The sequence below is a fragment of the Centroberyx affinis genome, unplaced genomic scaffold (assembly GCF_046629955.1).
Source record: "Centroberyx affinis isolate AG114_WGS23_722 - 3 ecotype Tasmania unplaced genomic scaffold, CSIRO-AGI_Caff_v1 ptg001289l_1, whole genome shotgun sequence".
NCBI lineage: Eukaryota > Metazoa > Chordata > Actinopteri > Beryciformes > Berycidae > Centroberyx > Centroberyx affinis.
Genome location: NW_027279795.1, coordinates 76826 through 97663, shown reverse-complemented (window position 1 = coordinate 97663; position 20838 = coordinate 76826). Strand labels below are relative to the sequence as shown.

General features: G+C 50.0%; 3 protein-coding genes across 4 annotated transcripts; 2 read left to right on the top strand and 1 right to left on the bottom strand.

Moving 5' to 3' along the window:
* Positions 1-58: 58 nt before the first annotated feature.
* Positions 59-20731, bottom strand: oscp1a (organic solute carrier partner 1a). Of its 2 annotated transcripts, XM_071525366.1 has the most exons (11): positions 5629-5740; positions 5363-5392; positions 4910-5064; positions 4163-4330; positions 3879-3959; positions 3669-3772; positions 2458-2586; positions 2255-2309; positions 1470-1615; positions 1091-1145; positions 59-581 (listed from the first exon to the last, which is right to left on the bottom strand). In XM_071525366.1, exons 1-11 carry the CDS (start codon positions 5738-5740, stop codon positions 459-461), a joined length of 1158 nt encoding a protein of 385 aa, XP_071381467.1. In that variant the 3' UTR covers positions 59-458. The 2 variants fall into 2 exon arrangements, with proteins under 2 accessions (XP_071381467.1, XP_071381468.1); XM_071525367.1 differs by lacking the exons at positions 5363-5392; positions 5629-5740 and adding an exon at positions 20612-20731.
* LOC139649066 (1-phosphatidylinositol phosphodiesterase) lies at positions 7100-8027 on the top strand. Its single transcript, XM_071525369.1, has 2 exons — positions 7100-7885; positions 7989-8027. Exons 1-2 carry the CDS (start codon positions 7100-7102, stop codon positions 8025-8027), a joined length of 825 nt encoding a protein of 274 aa, XP_071381470.1.
* Positions 10252-19672, top strand: LOC139649043 (uncharacterized). Its single transcript, XM_071525334.1, has 3 exons — positions 10252-10338; positions 10861-18885; positions 19643-19672. Exons 1-3 carry the CDS (start codon positions 10252-10254, stop codon positions 19670-19672), a joined length of 8142 nt encoding a protein of 2713 aa, XP_071381435.1.
* Positions 20732-20838: the final 107 nt, after the last annotated feature.

The following is a 20838-nucleotide window of genomic DNA, read 5'->3' as shown; positions in this document are numbered from 1 at the left end:
AAATCTTACAGTTTGTATTTGTAATCCATTCATCTGATACCTCTTCAAGTGCCAGTAATTTGAAATATTAAATAAACAAATACAAAATATGGTCAAATGTCTTGAGTAAAATTTTCATCATATGAATGTGCAGTGCATAGGTATGACTCAGTTCAACATTACTCTTCACTTGGGTATTTATCTTGCTCTCTATCTTATCTAAATTACCAGAGGTAGTATTGAATATATTTACAACTGCATATTTACAGATTAAACAGAAATGAGTTCACAGTGACAGATCATGTGATTTTACCTGAGTTATAAGACTTGGGGATCAGCCAATTTGGACATATAGTGTAAACCAAGCTGTGTGCAGTTGCGGTTGACCATTTTATAAGCAGTAGTGTATCTGGCTGTCCCACTGAAAATGTCATCACTTTCATCACAAAATGAAGAGATGGAGCAGATAAACAGCAGGGTCAGAGGTCATCCATCATGGCCAGCAGGTCGTCTCCTTTGTTGCTGCTGGGATCTTCTGTCTGCTCTCCCTGATCTGCAAACTCTCCTGCGATTCGAGCCAGTTCGGTGCTGGCCTGCACATCCTGGAACCAAACAAACCCAAAAAATGTGAACTATTCAAATGTTCAAACTGGTCAGTGATGTAGTGGGGAATAAAATGGTGGATAAACTGTGGCCTCCAGTGGTTGTTTGGCTGCTTGTGATGAGGCAAACAACTACTAATATAAACAAAAATCAATTACATTTTCAGAAAAGCATGAATTAATGCTTTGACCCTATCCTCGCATAACTTATATCACATTGATACTACTTACAATAACATATAATATGAATTTACTTCATTAAGATTTATATCAGCCTGATAAAGTTGGTAAACTATTCCACAAATATACCTGTGGGTTGAGTTTGGATGGGTTTACCCTCCACTACATCCATGACTGTGACGTTATAACTTGCTGCAGGTCCTTGATTAGGTTTAAAGTTGAGTAGAGTGACACATCCACATGGTTCTGTTTTTGGTTCTCAGCAATGTACACATCAGATATTGGGTGCATAACTATAATCTGTTTGGTCTATTACATCCAAGCCATACCTGCATCGCTTGAATATTTATCACTCCAAACTCCTCAGATCCACCTGAAGCTCCCCTGTTAAACAAAATGAATGTCTTACGTTTAGGGTTTAGGTTTCATTTATTTGTACAAATGAGAAAATCACTGAAAACAGAGCAAGAAAAAAAAGAAAGGGCTTATAAAACATCTCACCCCAAGAGAAAAATGACAGAGGAAAAAACAAGATCATAAAGAATTGCAAGGAGACTTGTACCAAAACAATAAAATTCACAAACAACCAGTCAGGGAAATAAAATGCAGTAGAAATAGACCGATACAGGCAGACATGTACAGTATATACTGTATACTCTCCCCTTTGCTCCCTACTAATTAAAGAAAACATTAAGGAGAATAACTCACGCCTCCTCCTCCTCTTTGTCTGTAGAGAACAGGTTGATCCGAAAGCCAGTTTCAGCGCTGGCTGTGTTCTCCACCTTCATGCCGCCCATCAGACGAGCCAGCAGGTTCAGCTCCTCTTTGGCCAGCGGGTTGGGAGTGTCGTCTGTCTGCATCACAGAGAAGGAGGTAATACATGAGCTAAAGGCCTCAAACCTGCAGTGTATGTAATGCAGGGAGAGAATGCACGGTAAATTCCAATTCAGTTCCTGGAGTTGGAATTGAGATGTGAACATCAATGAATTGGAATGCTATGAAACAGAATTGAGTTCCATGAAATTCCATGAAATTCCACTTCTAAGAGAGAGGGTGTCTTGACTCGCTAAACATTATAAATCAAACATTATGAATCAAATAAATGACAGTTAAACAAATCAAATACATTCAATCATAATGTTGTTCATAATGTTACATGTTATACATCAAATACCACCTGAAATGTCCCTTTAACATTTGATGATATTCAGTATTGATAATATATAACACTACGTGTAATCTGTGGTAAGAAAAAAACCCCACTGAATTTCAGAGAATTTCTTTGAATTAAATTAAACTTCCTGAAATTCCAATTAAATTCCAATTCTGTTTCCTGCAGGTTTTGTCAAATTCCAGTTCCAATTCCTCAGTTGACTTGGAACTGATGAGTTCATTTCATTCATGAATTGACCCGACCCTGATGCAATGCATCACTTAAAAAGAAATGTGAGATCATTGAGAAGTGCTCATACATGGTTTAATCTGAGCATTACCTTGAAGGAGGGAGTCTTGGATGTGTGTGTCTCTTCTGGATGGCTCACACTGTACCTTTGAATCCATGAAACACAAAACACAGGAAAACAGCTCATCCACATAGTGACTGCCACAAGGAAATAAACATTCTGGCTGCCTCTTAAGGCTTGTGAAGTGTTAAACGTCCATAGTGGAGGTGATGTTGGTGCAGCACAGTACATACATGTTGGTGCCCAGTCTAGTGACTCTGTGCCCATGCAGTTCAAAACACCCCTCTCTGATGGGGCTTGAGTAACTGCCTCCTGAGGGGAACTCAAACCGCCGCACTTCTCTCCCTCTGCTGTCAAACATCCTGCAGCGAAAGGAAGTAGGTGATGACACTCTGGAGTGTTGAGACACGTCTTACAAGGAGTCAGTGGGAATCCAAAACTTGCTGTACGGCCAAATATATACAGGAAACACTGACTACAGCTTGTGACATGCATGCTTGTTAACGGAGGCTTTGTGGTTTGCGTCACAAGTCTCCTAGTAATTATGGAGGTCCATCGGAAAATTGGCTGTGCGCAAATAATGGCTAAATGTAGTATAACAACCGGCTAGAAAAAGAGAGGTACCTGAAAAAGACTGTGGTGGTGTGAGTGTGGGTCAACTCAGTAATGTTTTAAGTAAAAGTGAATAGTCTGATAAGGTGGATTTGTTTCCAAAAGGCTGTGACTCAGTAAACTGTCTTGTCTTCAGCCTTACTCCCTACTACAGACCTTGTTGTGAGCTGTAATCGTAGTTCCCCTTTAGGCCTGTCAGTGTCATTGTGAATGCTGCGATGCTGCAGCGGTGAGATGCATCATTCCCTCAAGTTTAGTCAAAATCAGATCAGTGAGGTCTGAGATAATTTGTGTGACACACGGATGAGCGAACAAATGATGTAGTGTCCCCCCGGGCTGATCGGTGTAATTGCATCATTCCCCTGAGGTTTTGGCAAAATCCAACAAAAACAAATGTTGTAGCTTCCTCCTTAGGCCAGTTAGTGCTATTTAAAAAAAAAAAAACATTGCAGACTGGAGCAATTACATAATTTCCTGAAGTTTTGTCAAAAGCCAATCAGTGGCATCTGAGATTTTGTGCGTGACAGACAGACAGACAAATGGACAGATGAACGGACGGATGGACGATCCATAGTCCCTCCCCCAATTTCATTGTGGGGGGAAATTCAGATGTATCAGTGGGGATTGATCCCTGTCAAAAGCAACACAAAAACGGGCTGAGGACCTCCAATATGGCTGCCTGCCAGAGGGTATGTAATATCACCTGAAAGCATTACATTGCCAGATAGCTTTGTTGCTTTACAAGTCGCCATGTAAAAGATATATAAAGATAGATAATGTTCAGCAGATCGGTGATTATGAGAACAGGTTTAATGCCAGATCAGTTGAATACCTAATCAGCCCTGGAACTTCTATCCCATGGGGCACTGGGCCTGAGGTCGAGAGGGCGAAGCGTCCATTGGGATTCTGGACTTTATCCTTGAGGAAAAGGGACACCTAGATGAGAGAGAGCAAAAGAAGCACTGAGTAAAAAAAAAAAAATCTAATCTTCATTCTCAATCTCACTCGTATTGACGGCCAAGCAACAGTGAACAGGACTCACGCGAACATGTGTGTCTTGAAAAAATATGAACAGCGTTTGCCTGAGAAGCTGGAATTCACCTTCAGACAAAGATGCATATGCCTATAGGAAGGAGAGCGAGAACAGGTCATACAGGATGTGGTTAATGAAATCTGAACACTGTTAGCTGTCACTCAGCCAGTATGGACGGGCTTGTTTGGCAATGCACCTGCTATGTTGGGGTAAAATCAGAGTTGTATCCAGAAGTGTCACATTTCAGCGGTGGTAAACAATAAACATACAGGAAATGGAATATGATAATGTACCTCAATGATCTTCCTATGTGTCTCATCCACTTGGTTCACAACTACAGGAGTGTCTTTCACAAACTCCCTGATGGTGTCTATGTGATTGTATGAAATGAGCAGCAAGTCTTTCGGGCGTGGACAGAGGAAGACTTGGTATTTGAAAGCCATGATCATCAGCTCATAAAGCTACATGGAAAAAAAACACGAGGGAAAAAAAGACATGAAATTAATGACAAAATGTACAACAGAATGAAATGAAAAAACAAAAACACATGTGGCATGGCAAATAACAGACACAAAATCTATGGAGACTATTCTAGGTCAAGAACTGGATCTTAAAGTCACAATGAAACAGCATTTTGAGACCATCTTGCTTCCTCAATGTGAAGTATTTCCCGTTGAAACAGGATATTGGGCCGGGACATAAGACAAGGCAGGGCCATTCAAAAGTGTAAATGAATTGGATATCAGGAGAGAGAAAGGCAGTTTTATTTGATGGGAGGGGTGAGATTGTTCATCTGTAATGGTTTTATTGGTTGGAATTTTTATTTATGCTTACTGATACACGATTTAGTCATCACTAAAGATTTTCTGTTTTCCAGGAAGTAAAAATAATAGAGCTTTTGATATAAAAGTACAATCAAACAATTTTTTTTATCATTTCTTTTGGCATAAATTGTTAAATAGGTGTATGATATGATAGTTTGCTTAAGCGAAAAAAAAGTCATTTTTCATTTCAGTGTGACTTTAGAATATAATACATACCCTATCCATGCTGGCCGGGTTGAGCCTCATGATGGAGGTGTGTGCTAACCGAGTTAGCACTGTTTTCATTGTCCTATGAGAATACAGCTGCTGGGGCTTGAGGAGCTCATCCATAAAGGCTTTACTAAACATGGTCCCAACGATGTCATTCATAACTATGAATGGGAAAGGGACAGGGACAGAAAAGGTTAGTTCTGCCTCATTATTTAACCGCAGAACACAGAATAAGATTGGCTATTCTACATTTCAGGTCTACCATAGAACCATGTTGATGTTGTTGAATGCATATCTCTATAGCCTGTTGTCCTCATGAGGCTATATTCTAGAGACTGTACTATTGCATCTCACATTTGACCTACATCAGGTTACAGAAATTACAGCTATTGGTAGACACTACAGGGGAAGAGGAGCTGACTGGAGCCAACAATATGCTAAAGTCGGGCACATGGATACCTCTTTTTCTGTCATTCTCTGACCATACACCTGCAGCAGAGTCAGGTTTTCCAAGAAAAGAAAGAAAGCGTTTTAATGAGAGTGTAGCCCATATTCTAGATGTCATTGTCTTTGGGGTGGTGTGTATGGGAAATGCTTTACGGCCTTGTTCGGTTTATAATCTGACAGCTGACAGCTACAGCTAGTGAGGGGGAGGGATAACGTGGAGCTACTGTAGCTGCCTGCTGTAACTACCAAGTTTGTCTACTCTCTAGCTATCTCTCTACCTTTCTCTGAATTGTCCTCTGATGTATTGTGAGCTCGAAGGCGTTGGTCCAGTATGTAAAGCATCTCTCCACCGAGATTAATGAAAACCAGGGGGAGAGTTCTCATAGACATCTTGCAAAGCGAAGAAGGGATTAACTGCTATCAAAAAGGATAAAAACTGGCACAGAAGTAGCTGCTGCAAGCAGTTTAGCCCCTTGCAGATGAGAAAATGCTCTTGTCATTTCAAAGGCTGATTGTTCCTGTTGTGAATCACCATCATCAGTATCATTGGTAACAAAATTGTCCATGTTAATTCTTCTCATCTGATCATGCTTCTGCAGATATCCCTTCTTACTAAGATGTAACAGGTGGTCAGGAAGGGGATCAGCAGTGACCAGATACAAGCTTATTGGCTGAGAAAAGTATGACGTTGCAGCACAGCACAACCAACTAGAAGGTGAATGGCTATGTATATCTCACTGAGAAATGTTCAATGTGTGAAAAAAAAGAATGAGCCAAAACAAAACCTATATCACAATGGCAGCGCTTTATTTAGTTTACAACAATTCACTACATGATGTAAACATAAGCTGTACACTTGTGGCAGAGTAGATGTAGGCCTAAGAAACACAATGTATTTACAACTATTAAACATTAACTCAACTGAAATTTGCTGCAGTATCAGTGAGTCATTAGCTGAAACTGTCTTGAACTTACCTTGAAACTCATATATTGTAATAGTTTGATTCAGGTAATGGATGAATGCTACAATATATAAAAATAATAGCCTGCTGAATTGACTACTATTTCCATGATTGTCCCTGAGGGCACATTTTACTCACTATCTCAATGTTTACAATATGATATCTTCACCACTTTTACTATGTCCACATTACTCTCTCTCTCTCCCTCTCTCTGAATGAAAGATTAGAGGGTAGAAAAGATGCAAATGAATGTCTATCTTCATGCACATTGGTGATGTTACACTGCAGGGCAGTTCAAGGGAGACAATTGTCCAATTGTCACTGACTGCTCAGCTTACAGGTTCACAGTTAAAGTTTCTCAAGGCGAGTGAGACAATGAGATAAACAAAAACACCAACACATCCGGGAAAAGGAGATGGACCAATCCTGATTTCACTGGACCACAGATTAGCCAACAAACCAATTATGGGGATCTATCAGTACCTCTGCCTTCTCTCTTTGTAAGTTAAACCAATGATTCATACTGGATTTGTAGTGATCTTTTTGCTGTTTTTTTCTCACTACATATCCCTATTCTGCACTGTGCTCTATTGCTTTCCTCAGTGTGATTTGTTGACATTTTCAGCAAAAAATTGTATGGACATTTAGACAGTTTTCCTGATTTTTTCTTGTTTGTTTAAAGAACGTATTTACCTTTTTTCAATGCAATTTCACAATTTACACCAATAATTAAGGATGTGGTAAATTGGCTTGCCAGTCTAAAGAAAAGTTGAACAAACAAGCAAATATGACGTCTATCCTTTTCCCCTGCAGAGTTATTGCAATCTCCTGTTCAGGTTCAGGGATTGGTTTTAATGATGATCCAGCCCTAGATGAAAGCTTTTATAACCTGAACTGGATGGAGTCCATACCTGATGACACTCGTATCTCAGCTATTTCCATTCCTGGAACACATGAAAGCTTAACACTGTATGGACTTGTACCATGTCAAGCTTGGACCTTGGACAAGCAACTAAAAGTGGGGCTGCGATATTTTGATGTGCATGCTGGGAACTGGTTTATTTTCCAACAAAGTGTTGATATCCGGGATAGCAGTTTAGTGATTTGGCAACATACGCAATTTGATGAAGTCCTTAAGATCATTTTGGACTTCTTACAAGTCCATGGTAGTGAGACTGTGCTTCTGAGAGTGACACTGCATGGACTGTACCAGAAAGCAGTTGCAAAACTGATACTGAAATTGATTAAAAACCTCAAAGATAGAGTGTGGACTGAGCTTTCAGTCCCAAACATGCAACAGGCAAGGGGGAAGATTGTATTTGTTCAGAGTGAAACTTTCAATACTGGAGTCCTTAACCATGATACATTTTTCCCTGATGATAGCAAGTTTAAGGACATTGAAAACAAGATGAAGAAAGTCAAGAACCATCTTAAGGTGGCTGAAAAGAATTGTGGCCATCATATTGTACTGACTGACACTACAGCGACATCACTTTTAAACGGCCCTAAAAAGGTGGCTCGAGGAGTTAACAAGCAGCTCAGTGACCTTGTGGTGGAACATAAGAAAAGTTCTGTAAACCCAGGTTGCTTAGGTGTATTAACTATGAACTTCCCCAGTCCTGATCTTATTAAGAACATCATTCAAATCAAGCCATGCCTTTGTGGTAATGATGCAGGAAAAGGAGATGTACATGATGGAATGGAACCTCAAATGACACCTGAGCCACACACTAAGCCTGAACCAGCATCTGAGGCAGCACTGACACCCGAACCTGAAGTAACATCCATGCCAACATTCAAGGAAGGATTAGAAGTGACAGTTGAGCCACAAACTCCTCATGAACCTACATTTCAATCACAGTCAACACTAGAGCCACACACCACAACCTCCACGCAAGAGCCAGAAGCAACACTTGAACCTCACACTAAAACAACACCTGAATCCGAGTCACCAGTGTCAGAGCAACAGCCGGAACCAACACTTGAGCCACATACCACACCTGGACCAGCGCCCGAGACACCAGTGTCAGAGCAACAGCCGGAACCAACACTTGAGCCACATACCACACCTAGACCACATGATACATCTGAACCAGCATCAGAGCCAAAACTGAACCCTGAGCCACATACCACACCTGCACCAGTGCCCGAGACACCAGTGTCAGAGCAACAGCCGGAACCAACACTTGAGCCACATACCACACCTGGACCAGCGCCCGAGACACCAGTGTCAGAGCAACAGCCGGAACCAACACTTGAGCCACATACCACACCTGCACCAGTGCCCGAGACACCAGTGTCAGAGCAACAGCCGGAACCAACACTTGAGCCACATACCACACCTGCACCAGTGCCCAAGACACCAGTGTCAGAGCAACAGCCGGAACCAACACTTGAGCCACATACCACACCTAGACCACATGATACATCTGAACCAGCATCAGAGCCAAAACCGAACCTTGAGCCACATTACATACCTGCACCAGTGCCTGAGTCAAATCCAGCCCTTAATCCACAAACCTTGCCTAAACCAGTACCCAAGCCAGAACCATGGAGCAGAGAGAGTGATTGCCATCACAAGAAAATGTTTAAGTAATAACAAAAGTAAATTGTTTTATTTATTTACTAGTGAGGGAAACTATGGAAAGTTGTTTTGCCCAAAATTACTTAAATAAATTGTAAAAATAAACATAAAAAACTGAAATTTTATCATGTGGTTTATTACCAAGGAAAAAGCAACATTTTGCCGCAACATCTTCATAACTAAACTTTTAGAAACAATTCAATTTGCTAATTTCATAATAATAGATAAGTCTTTTTGTTTCATTGTGGTCCAACAATTCTGATCAATCAAACCACATTGCCAATAATCTGCCATACCAGATTTACTATCTTGCTAGACCAAAGAAAAACTTCACTTCAGTCAATGGCCTTAATGTTTGCCTATATGACCAAGACTCAACTGTAGTTCAACATTTTGTTTTGCCATGCAATCAGGCCTACATATCACCTACATAATATTATCCAAAACATTGTACATTACCACAAGCGCATACATTTTTAATCAGGAGTAAAACCTGAACCCTTAACCCAAAGTTAGTAACATGCTTGACCCATTGAACCACAAACAGCAGGATAAATGTCTAAATATATTTTGCAGTCATCGTGCAGTCATTTATGGAGTAGGTACTTTTACTATGTCCACATTACTCTCTCTCTCTCTCTCTCTCTCTGAATGAAAGATTAGAGGGTAGAAAAGATGCAAATGAATGTCTATCTTCATGCACATTGGTGATGTTACACAGCAGGGCATTTCAAGGTAGACAATTGTCCAATTGTCACTGACTGCGCAGCTTACAGGTTCACAGTTAAAGTTTCTCAGGGCGAGTGAAAAATGTTACAAGTGAGACAATGAGATAAACAGAGAGCACCAACACATCTGGGAAAAGGAGATGCGCCAATCTGATTTCATTGGACCACAAAGCCTACAAACCAATTATGGGGATCCATCAGTACCTCTGCCTTCTCTTTATGTAAGTTAAACCAATGATTCATACTGGATTTGTAGTGATCTTTTTGCTGTTTTTTTTCTCACCACATTTTCCTATTCTGCATATAGGAATGTGCACTATTGCATTCCTTGGTGTGGTTTGTTGACATTTTCAGCAAAAAAATGTATACACATTTAGACAGTTTTCCAGAATTTTTCTTGTTTGTTTAAAGAACTTATTTGATTTTTTACAATGTAATTTCACAATTTACACCAATAATTAAGGATGTGGTAAATTGGCTTGCCAGTCTAAAGAAAAGTTGAACAAACAAGCAAATATGACGTCTATCCTTTTCCCCTGCAGAGTTATTGCAATCTCCTGTTCAGGTTCAGGGATTGGTTTTAATGATGACCCAGCCCTAGATGAAAGCTTTTATAACCTGAACTGGATGGAATCTATACCTGATGACACTCGTATCTCAGCTATTTCCATTCCTGGAACACACGAAAGCTTAACATTGTATGGAGGACCACTTGTACGATGTCAAGCTTGGACCTTGGACAAGCAACTAAAAGTGGGGCTGCGATATTTTGATGTGCATGCTGGAAACTGGTTTATTTTCCAACAAAGTGTTGATATCCGGGATAACAGTTTTGTGTTTTGGCAACACACGCAATTTGATGAAGTCCTTAAGATCATTTTGGACTTCTTACAAGTCCATGTTAGTGAGACTGTGCTTCTGAGAGTGACACTACATGGATTTTACAAGAAAACAGTTGCAAAACTGATACTGAAATTGATTAAAAACTTCCAGGGTAGAGTGTGGACTGAGCTTTCAGTCCCAAACATGCAACAGGCAAGGGGGAAGATTGTATTTGTTCAGAGTGAAACTTTCAATACTGGAACCATTTACCATGATACATTTTTCCCTGATGATAACAAGTTTAAGGACATTGAAAACAAGATGAAGAAAGTCAAGAAACATCTTAAGGTGGCTAAGAAAAATTGTGCCCATCATATTGTACTGACTGACACTACAGCGACATCACTTTTAAAGAGCCCTAAAAAGGTGGCTCGAGGAGTTAACAAGCAGCTCAGTGACCTTGTGGTGGAACATAAGAAAAGTTCTGTAAACCCAGGTTGCTTAGGTGTATTAACTATGAACTTCCCCAGTCCTGATCTTATTAAGAACATCATTCAAATCAAGCCATGCCTTTGTGGTAATGATGCAGGAAAAGGAGATGTACATGATGGAAAGGAGCCTCAAATGACACTTGAGCCACACATTAAGCCTGATTCAGCACCGGCTGAGCCAGAAAACGGCCCCGAGCCAGAATCCGACCAAGCCCCGGAGGCACCAGCTGAGCCAGACAACGGCCCCGAGCCAGACTCCAACCAAGCCCCAGAGGCACCGGCTGAGCCGGAAAACGCCCCCGAGCCAGACTCCAACCAAGCACCTGATGAGCCAGACAACGCCCCCGAGCCAGACTCCGACCAAGCCCCGGAGGCACCGGCTGAGCCGGACAACGGCCCAGAGCCAGACTCCGACCAAGCCCCGGAGGCACCGGCTGAGCCGGACAACGGCCCCGAGCCAGACTCGGACCAAGCACCTGCTGAGCCAGACAACGGCCCCGAGCAAGACTCCGACCAAGCTCCGGAGGCACCGGCTGAGCCGGACAACGGCCCCGAGCCAGACTCCGACCAAGTTCCGGAAGCACCGGCTGAGCCGGAAAACGCCCCCGAGCCAGACTCCGACCAAGCACCTGCTGAGCCAGACAACGGCCCCGAGCCAGACTCCGACCAAGCTCCGGAGGCACCGGCTGAGCCAGACAACGGCCCCGAGCCAGACTCCGACCAAGCTCCGGAGGCACCAGATGAGCCAGACAACGGCCCCGAGTCTGACTCCGACCAAGCACCGGCTGAGCCAGACAACGGCCCAGAGCCAGATTCCGACGAAGCCCCGGAGGCACCGGCTAAGCCAGACAACGGCCCCGATTCAGACTCCGACCAAGCACAGGCTGAGCCAGACAACGGCCCCGAGCCAGATTCCGACCAATCCCCGGAGGCACCGGCTGAGCCAGACAACGGCCCCGAGCCAGATTCCGACCAAGCCCCGGAGGCACCGGCTGAGCCAGACAACGGCCCCGAGCCAGACTCCGACCAAGCACCGGCTGAGCCAGACAACGGCCCCGAGCCAGATTCTGACCAGGCCCCCGAGGCACTGGCTGAGCCAGACAACGGCCCCGAGACAGACTCTGACCAAGCACCGGCTGAGCCAGACAACGGCCAAGAGCCAGACTCCGACCAAGCCCCTGAGGCACCGGCTGAGCCAGACAACGGCCCCGAGCCAGACTCCGACCAAGCACTGGCTGAGCCAGACAGTGGCTCCGAGCCAGATTCCGACCAAGCCCCGGAGGCCCCGGCTGAGCCAGACAATGGCCCCGAGCCGGACTCCGACCAAGCACCGGAGGCACCGGCTGAGCCAGACAACGGCCCCGAGCCGGACTCCGACCAAGCCCCGGAGGCACCGGCTGAGCCAGACAACGGCCCAGAGACAGACTCCGACCAAGCCCCGGAGGCACCGGCTGAGCAAGACAACGGCCCCGAGTCAGATTCCGACCAAGCCCCGGAGGCACCGACTGAGCCAGACAACGGCCCCGAGCCAGACTCCGACCAAGCTCCGGAGGCACCGGCTGAGCCAGACAACGGCCCCGAGTCAGACTCCGACCAAGCACCGGCTGAGCCAGACAGTGGCCCTGAGCCAGACTCCGACCAAGCACCGGCTGAGCCAGACAACGGCCCAGAGCCAGACTCCGACCAAGCCCCAGAGGCACCAGCTGAGCCAGACAACAGCCCTGAGCCAGACTCGGACCAAGCACCGGTTGAGCCAGACAACGGCCCTGAGCCAGACTCCGACCAAGCTCCAGACACACCGGCTGAGCCAGACAATGGCCCCGAGCCAGACTCTGACCAAGCACCGGCTGAGCCAGACAACGGCCCCGAGCCAGACTCCGACCAAGCACCGGCTGAGCCAGACAACGGCCCTGAGCCAGACTCCGACCAAGCACCGGCTGAGCCAGACAACGGCCCCGAGCCAGATTCTGACCAGGCCCCCGAGGCACCGGCTGAGCCAGACAATGGCCCCGAGCCAGACTATGACCAAGCTCCGGAGGCACCGGCTGAGCCAGAATACAGCCCCGAGACAGACTCCGACCAAGCACCGGCTGAGCCAGACAACGGCCCAGAGCCAGACTCCGACCAAGCCCCGGAGGCCCCGGCTGAGCCAGACAACGGCTCAGAGCCAGACTCCGACCAAGCCCCAGAGGCACCGGCTGAGCCAGACAACAGCCCCGAGCCAGACTCCGACCAAGCACCGGCTGAGCCAGACAACGGCCCAGAGCCTGACTCCGACCAAGCCCCAGAGGCACCAGCTGAGCCAGACAACAGCCCTGAGCCAGACTCGGACCAAGCACCGGTTGAGCCAGACAACGGCCCCGAGCCAGACTCCGACCAAGCACCGGTTGAGCCAGACAACAGCCCCGAGCCAGACTCCGACCAAGCACCGGCTGAGCCAGACAGTGGCCCCGAGCCAGATTCCGACCAAGCCCCGGAGGCCCCGGCTGAGCCAGACAACGCCCCCGAGCCAGACTCCGACCAAGCTCCGGAGGCACCGGCTGAGCCAGACAACGGCCCCGAGCCAGACTCCGACCAAGCTCCGGAGGCACCAGATGAGCCAGACAACGGCCCCGAGTCAGACTCCGACCAAGCACAGGCTGAGCCAGACAACGGCCCCGAGCCAGATTCCGACGAAGCCCCGGAGGCACCGGCTGAGCCAGACAACGGCCCCGAGCCAGATTCCGACCAAGCCCCGGAGGCACCGGCTGAGCCAGACAACGGCCCCGAGCCAGACTCCGACCAAGCACCGGCTGAGCCAGACAACGGCCCCGAGCCAGATTCTGACCAGGCCCCCGAGGCACTGGCTGAACCAGACAACGGCCCCGAGACAGACTCTGACAAAGCACCGGCTGAGCCAGACAACGGCCAAGAGCCAGACTCCGACCAAGCCCCGGAGGCACCGGCTGAGCCAGACAACGTCCCCGAGCCAGACTCCGACCAAGCACTGGCTGAGCCAGACAGTGGCTCCGAGCCAGATTCCGACCAAGCCCCGGAGGCCCCGGCTGAGCCAGACAATGGCCCCGAGCCGGACTCCGACCAAGCACCGGAGGCACCGGCTGAGCCAGACAACGGCCCCGAGCCAGACTCCGACCAAGCACCGGCTGAGCCAGACAACGGCCCCGAGCCAGATTCTGACCAGGCCCCCGAGGCACTGGCTGAGCCAGACAACGGCCCCGAGACAGACTCTGACAAAGCACCGGCTGAGCCAGACAACGGCCAAGAGCCAGACTCCGACCAAGCCCCGGAGGCACCGGCTGAGCCAGACAACGGCCCCGAGCCAGACTCCGACCAAGCACCGGCTGAGCCAGACAGTGGCTCCGAGCCAGATTCCGACCAAGCCCCGGAGGCCCCGGCTGAGCCAGACAATGGCCCCGAGCTGGACTCCGACCAAGCACCGGAGGCACCGGCTGAGCTAGACAACGGCCCCGAGCCGGACTCCGACCAAGCCCCGGAGGCACCGGCTGAGCCAGACAACGGCCCAGAGACAGACTCCGACCAAGCCCCGGAGGCACCGGCTGAGCAAGACAACGGCCCCGAGCCAGATTCCGACCAAGCCCCGGAGGCACCGACTGAGCCAGACAACGGCCCCGAGCCAGATTCCGACCAAGCTCCGGAGGCACCGGCTGAGCCAGACAACGGCCCCGAGTCAGACTCCGACCAAGCACCGGCTGAGCCAGACAGTGGCCCTGAGCCAGACTCCGACCAAGCACCGGCTGAGCCAGACAACGGCCCAGAGCCAGACTCCGACCAAGCCCCAGAGGCACCAGCTGAGCCAGACAACAGCCCTGAGCCAGACTCGGACCAAGCACTGGTTGAGCCAGACAACGGCCCTGAGCCAGACTCCGACCAAGCTCCAGACACACCGGCTGAGCCAGACAATGGCCCCGAGCCAGACTCTGACCAATCACCGGCTGAGCCAGACAACGGCCCCGAGCCAGACTCTGACCAAGCCCCGGAAGCACCGTTTGAGCCAGACAACGGCCCCGAACCAGACTCCGACCAAGCCCCGGAGGCACCGGCTGAGCCAGACAGCGGTCCCGAGCCAGATTCCGACCAAGCACCAGCTGAGCCAGACAACGGCCCCGAGCCAGACTCCGACCAAGAACCGGCTGAACCAGACAATGGCCCCGAGCCAGATTCTGACCAAGCACCGGCTGAGCCAGACAACGGCCCCGAGCCAGACTCCGACCAAGCCCCGGAGGCACCGGCTGAGCCAGACAACGGCCAAGAGCCAGACTCCGACCAAGCCCCGGAGGCACCGGCTGAGCCAGACAACGGTCCCGAGCCAGACTCCGACCAAGCACCTGTTGAGCCAGACAACGGCCCCGAGCCAGACTCCGACCAAGCACCAGTTGAGCCAGACAACAGCCCCGAGCCAGACTCCGACGAAGCACCGGCTGAGCCAGACAACGGCCCCGAGCCAGACTCCGACCAAGCACCGGCTGAGCCAGACAATGGCCCCGAGCCTGACTCCGACCAAGCTCCAGACGCACCGGCTGAGCCAGACAATGGCCCCGAGCCAGACTCTGACCAAGCACCGGCTGAGCCAGACAACGGCTCCGAGCCAGATTCCGACCAAGCCCCGGAGGCACCGGCTGAGCCAGACAACGGCCCCGAGCCAGACTCTGACCAAGCACCGGCTGAGCTAGACAACGGCCCTGAGCCAGATTCCGACCAAGCCCCGGAGGCACCGGCTGAGCCAGACAATGGCCCCGAGCTAGATTCTGACCAAGCCCTGGAGGCACCGGATGAGCCAGACAACGGCCCCGAGCCAGATTCCGATCAAGTCCCGGAGGCCCCATCTGAGCCAGACAACGGCCCCGAGCCAGACTCCGACCAAGCCCCGGAGGCACCGGCTGAGCCAGACAACGGCCCAGAGCCAGACTCCGACCAAGCTCCAGAGGCACCGGCTGAGCCAGACAACGGCCCCGAGCCAGACTCCGACCAAACACCTGTTGAGCCAGACAACGGCCCCGAGCCAGACTCCGATCAAGCACCAGTTGAGCCAGACAACGGCCCCGAGCCAGACTCCGACCAAGCACCGGCTGAGCCAGACAACGGCCCCGAGCCAGACTCCGACCAAGCACCGGCTGAGCCAGACAACGGCCCCGAGCCTGACTCCGACCAAGCTCCAGACATACCGGCTGAGCCAGACAATGGCCCCGAGCCAGACTCTGACCAAGCACCGGCTGAGCCAGACAACGGCTCCGAGCCAGATTCCGACCAAGCCCCGGAGGCACCGGATGAGCCAGACAACGGCCCCGAGCCAGACTCCGACCAAGCACCGGCCGAGCCAGACAACGGCCCCGAGCCAGACTCTGACCAAGCACCGGCTGAGCCAGACAACGGACCCGAGCCAGATTCCGACCAATCCCCGGAGGCACCGGCTGAGCCAGACAACGGCCCCGAGCCAGACTCTGACCAAGCACCGGCTGAGCCAGACAACGGACCCGAGCCAGATTCCGACCAATCCCCGGAGGCACCGGCTGAGCCAGACAATGGCCCCGAGCCAGACTCCGACCAAGCACCGGCTGAGCCAGACAACGGCCCCGAGCCAGACTCCGACCAATCCCCGGAGGCACCCGCTGAGCTAGACAACGGCCCCGAGCCAGACTCCGACCAAGCACCGGCTGAGCAAGACAACGGCCAAGAGCCAGACTCCGACCAATCCCCGGAGGCACCCGCTGAGCCAGACAACGGCCCCGAGCCAGACTCCGACCAAGCACCGGCTGAGCCAGACAACGGCCCCGAGCCAGATTCCGACCAAGTCTCGGAGGCACCGGCTGAGCCAGACAACGGCCCCGAGCCAGATTCTGACCAAGCCCCGGAGGCACCGGCTGAGCCAGACAACGGCCCAGAGCCTGACTCCGACCAATCTCCAGACGCACCGGCTGAGCCAGACAATGGCCCTGAGCCAGACTCTGACCAAGCACCGGGTGAGCCAGACAACGGCCCCGAGCCTGACTCTGACCAAGCACCGGCTGAGCCAGACAACGGACCCGAGCCAGATTCCGACCAATCCCCGGAGGCACCGGCTGAGCCAGACAACGGCCCCGAGCCAGACTCCGACCAATCCCCGGAGGCACCGGCTGAGCCAGACAACGGCCCCGAGCCAGACTCCGACCAAGCACCGGCTGAGCCAGACAACGGCCCCGAGCCAGATTCCGACCAAGTCCCGGAGGCACCGGCTGAGCCAGACAACGGCCCCGAGCCAGATTCTGACCAAGCCCCGGAGGCACCGGCTGAGCCAGACAACGGTCCAGAGCCTGACTCCGACCAATCTCCAGACGCACCGGCTGAGCCAGACAATGGCCCCGAGCCAGACTCTGACCAAGCACCGGCTGAGCCAGACAACGGCCCCGAGCCAGATTCCGACCAAGTCCCGGAGGCACCGGCTGAGCCAGACAACGGCCCCGAGCCAGACTCCGACCAAGCACCGGCTGAGCCAGACAACGGCCCCGAGCCAGACTCCGACCAATCCCCGGAGGCACCCGCTGAGCCAGACAACGGCCCAGAGCCAGACTCCGACCAAGCACCGGCTGAGCCAGACAACGGCCCCGAGCCAGATTCCGACCAAGTCCCGGAGGCACCGGCTGAGCCAGACAACGGCCCCGAGCCAGATTCTGACCAAGCCCCGGAGGCACCGGCTGAGCCAGACAACGGCCCAGAGCCTGACTCCGACCAATCTCCAGACGCACCGGCTGAGCCAGACAATGGCCCCGAGCCAGACTCTGACCAAGCACCGGCTGAGCCAGACAACGGCCCCGAGCCTGACTCTGACCAAGCACCGGCTGAGCCAGACAACGGACCCGAGCCAGATTCCGACCAATCCCCGGAGGCACCGGCTGAGCCAGACAACGGCCCCGAGCCAGATTCCGACCAAGCCCCGGAGGCACCATCTGAGCCAGACAACGGCCCCGAGCCAGACTCCGACCAAGCACCGGCTGAGCCAGACAACGGCCCCGAGCCAGACTCAGACCAAGCACCGGCTGAGCCAGACAACGGACCCGAGACAGATTCCGACCAATCCCCGGAGGCACCGGCTGAGCCAGACAACGGCCCCGAGCCAGACTCCGACCAATCCCCGGAGGCACCGGCTGAGCCAGACAACGGCCCCGAGCCAGACTCCGACCAAGCACCGGCTGAGCCAGACAACGGCCCCGAGCCAGATTCCGACCAAGTCCCGGAGGCACCGGCTGAGCCAGACAACGGCCCCGAGCCAGATTCTGACCAAGCCCCGGAGGCACCGGCTGAGCCAGACAACGGTCCAGAGCCTGACTCCGACCAATCTCCAGACGCACCGGCTGAGCCAGACAATGGCCCCGAGCCAGACTCTGACCAAGCACCGGCTGAGCCAGACAACGGCCCCGAGCCAGATTCCGACCAAGTCCCGGAGGCACCGGCTGAGCCAGACAACGGCCCCGAGCCAGACTCCGACCAAGCACCGGCTGAGCCAGACAACGGCCCCGAGCCAGACTCCGACCAATCCCCGGAGGCACCCGCTGAGCCAGACAACGGCCCCGAGCCAGACTCCGACCAAGCACCGGCTGAGCCAGACAACGGCCCCGAGCCAGATTCCGACCAAGTCCCGGAGGCACCGGCTGAGCCAGACAACGGCCCCGAGCCAGATTCTGACCAAGCCCCGGAGGCACCGGCTGAGCCAGACAACGGCCCAGAGCCTGACTCCGACCAATCTCCAGACGCACCGGCTGAGCCAGACAATGGCCCCGAGCCAGACTCTGACCAAGCACCGGCTGAGCCAGACAACGGCCCCGAGCCAGATTCCGACCAAGTCATGGAGGCACCGGCTGAGCCAGACAACGGCCCCGAGCCAGACTCCAACCAAGCACCGGCTGAGCCAGACAACGGCCTCGAGCCTGACTCCGACCAAGCTCCGGAGGCACCTGTGCAACCATCAGAACCAACACTTGAGCCACATACCACAACTGAAACATCACATGAGCCCCACCCTAATCCAGAACGAGCACGTGAACCTGAGTCACCGATATCTGAACCAGAACCGATAATCAAACCACACACTAAACCTGAACCAGTGCCTGAGTCAAATCCAGCCTTTATTCCACACACCTCACCTAAACCAGTGCCCAAACCAGAACCACGGAGGAGAAAGAGTGATTGCCATCGCAGGAAAATGATTGAGTAATAACACAAAAGTAAATTGATTTACATCCTTACTGGTGACGGAAACTATGGAAAGTTGTTTTGCCCAAAAATACCTAAATAAATTGCTTAAAAAACATAAACAGAAATTGTATCATGTAGTGTATTAAAGAGTAACTAAACCCTACCCAAATCTGTGGTGAAGTTTGACACCTAATTGCGAAAAGTAGGGTGCTGCACTGGCCATCTGCTATTGGCTGGTCAGGTGATGTCACCTTCTATAAAGTACAACAATCTATCTATCTATCTATCTATCTATCTATCTATCTATCTATCTATCTATCTAATTTATGAAGCACGGAAAAATGAGATAGATACTGTAGATATCTATCTACAGTATCTATCTCATTTTTCTGTGTAAAAGAATAAGGTTTATTTTAAGATGTTTTAAATGTTCTTTCTGCTTTTTCCCTTTTCTTCTTTTTACAATCTACACAATTCAAATGGTATTATCCTGCTTAGTGTGTTTCCATGACTTCTAGGTTCTGCAGTTTGCCAACAGAGGAACATAAGCCAAAACCTCAGGCTATGGTCACACCTTATTCTCATCATAAAACCTGGGTGTGAAAATATAACAAGTTGCCAGTATATCTGGAGAACTGAGTGTTGAGTGAAGCTGATGCACCTATAAAGCAGGCACTGAACCACATACTAATTATATGTTTGTGGTGTCTAAATGCCTTGAGTAAATTCCAGACAGGATTCATCCAATTGTTCACTGTCAAAGTCCAGTAAAGTAAATATGCAAAATATTTAGAGGATGAGGCCTAACATTTTGAAGACCATGGCCTTGTCATTCTTGAGTGGGAATTATAATGCAACAAAGGGTCTTGTCTTGCCCTTTGGAAACACAACTTCAGTAATCCTATAATACATTTTAGTAGGTTACTATACAAATATCACAGCAAAGCTATTGCTTCCTATAGAAATATTAAAAGACTATACCATATCAGATAAATGACATGAAGAACATTAAGGTCACTATAAACTAACTGTTGAGTGCCACAGACACACTGTAAATCCCTATAGGATTATAATATTAGCCTATATTGCAGTGATCTTTTGCCAAAGTGAACTCAAGAGGGCAGCATACAAGTTGCTATAACAAATGTAGACAGCAATGAGCAATGAAATTAATTTAAGAGGAGTTTAGTAGGAGTTTAGTAGAGTATTTGGCAGTAGAAATGTTATTCTTAAACCGGTTTGTATTGGTAGCCTCGCAAATAAAAATCATTATAGGCTAATATTCTTACAATATTCCTATACAGCCTTGTGTCTGGTGTCCAATAGTTAGTTTAGTGACTTTAACGTGCTATGGTATATTATTTATTTATTTATTTGGCTACCTATGGTAGGCTATTACTAGGTCAATATGATTTTTATAGTATAGAGGCTAATTTTAACATGATGTTAGGTGGATGAAATTTTAAGCTTATGTAATGCAAAATTACCTCATCGTAGGGGATACTGAAGAGTACCAAATGTAAACCAAAGAAGCTGATGCCACAGCATTTTCACCTGAATAGATGTTCATTAATTTTCTCCATTATTTTCACTCCATTTTCCACATTTATGCGTGCGTAGTAGCCGCGTAAATTGCCGTAAATTTGGATAACAGAGAAGGTGACTGACTATGTCAAGAGAGCGGCTCTTTCCAAATAGGGTTTTACTGGAATTT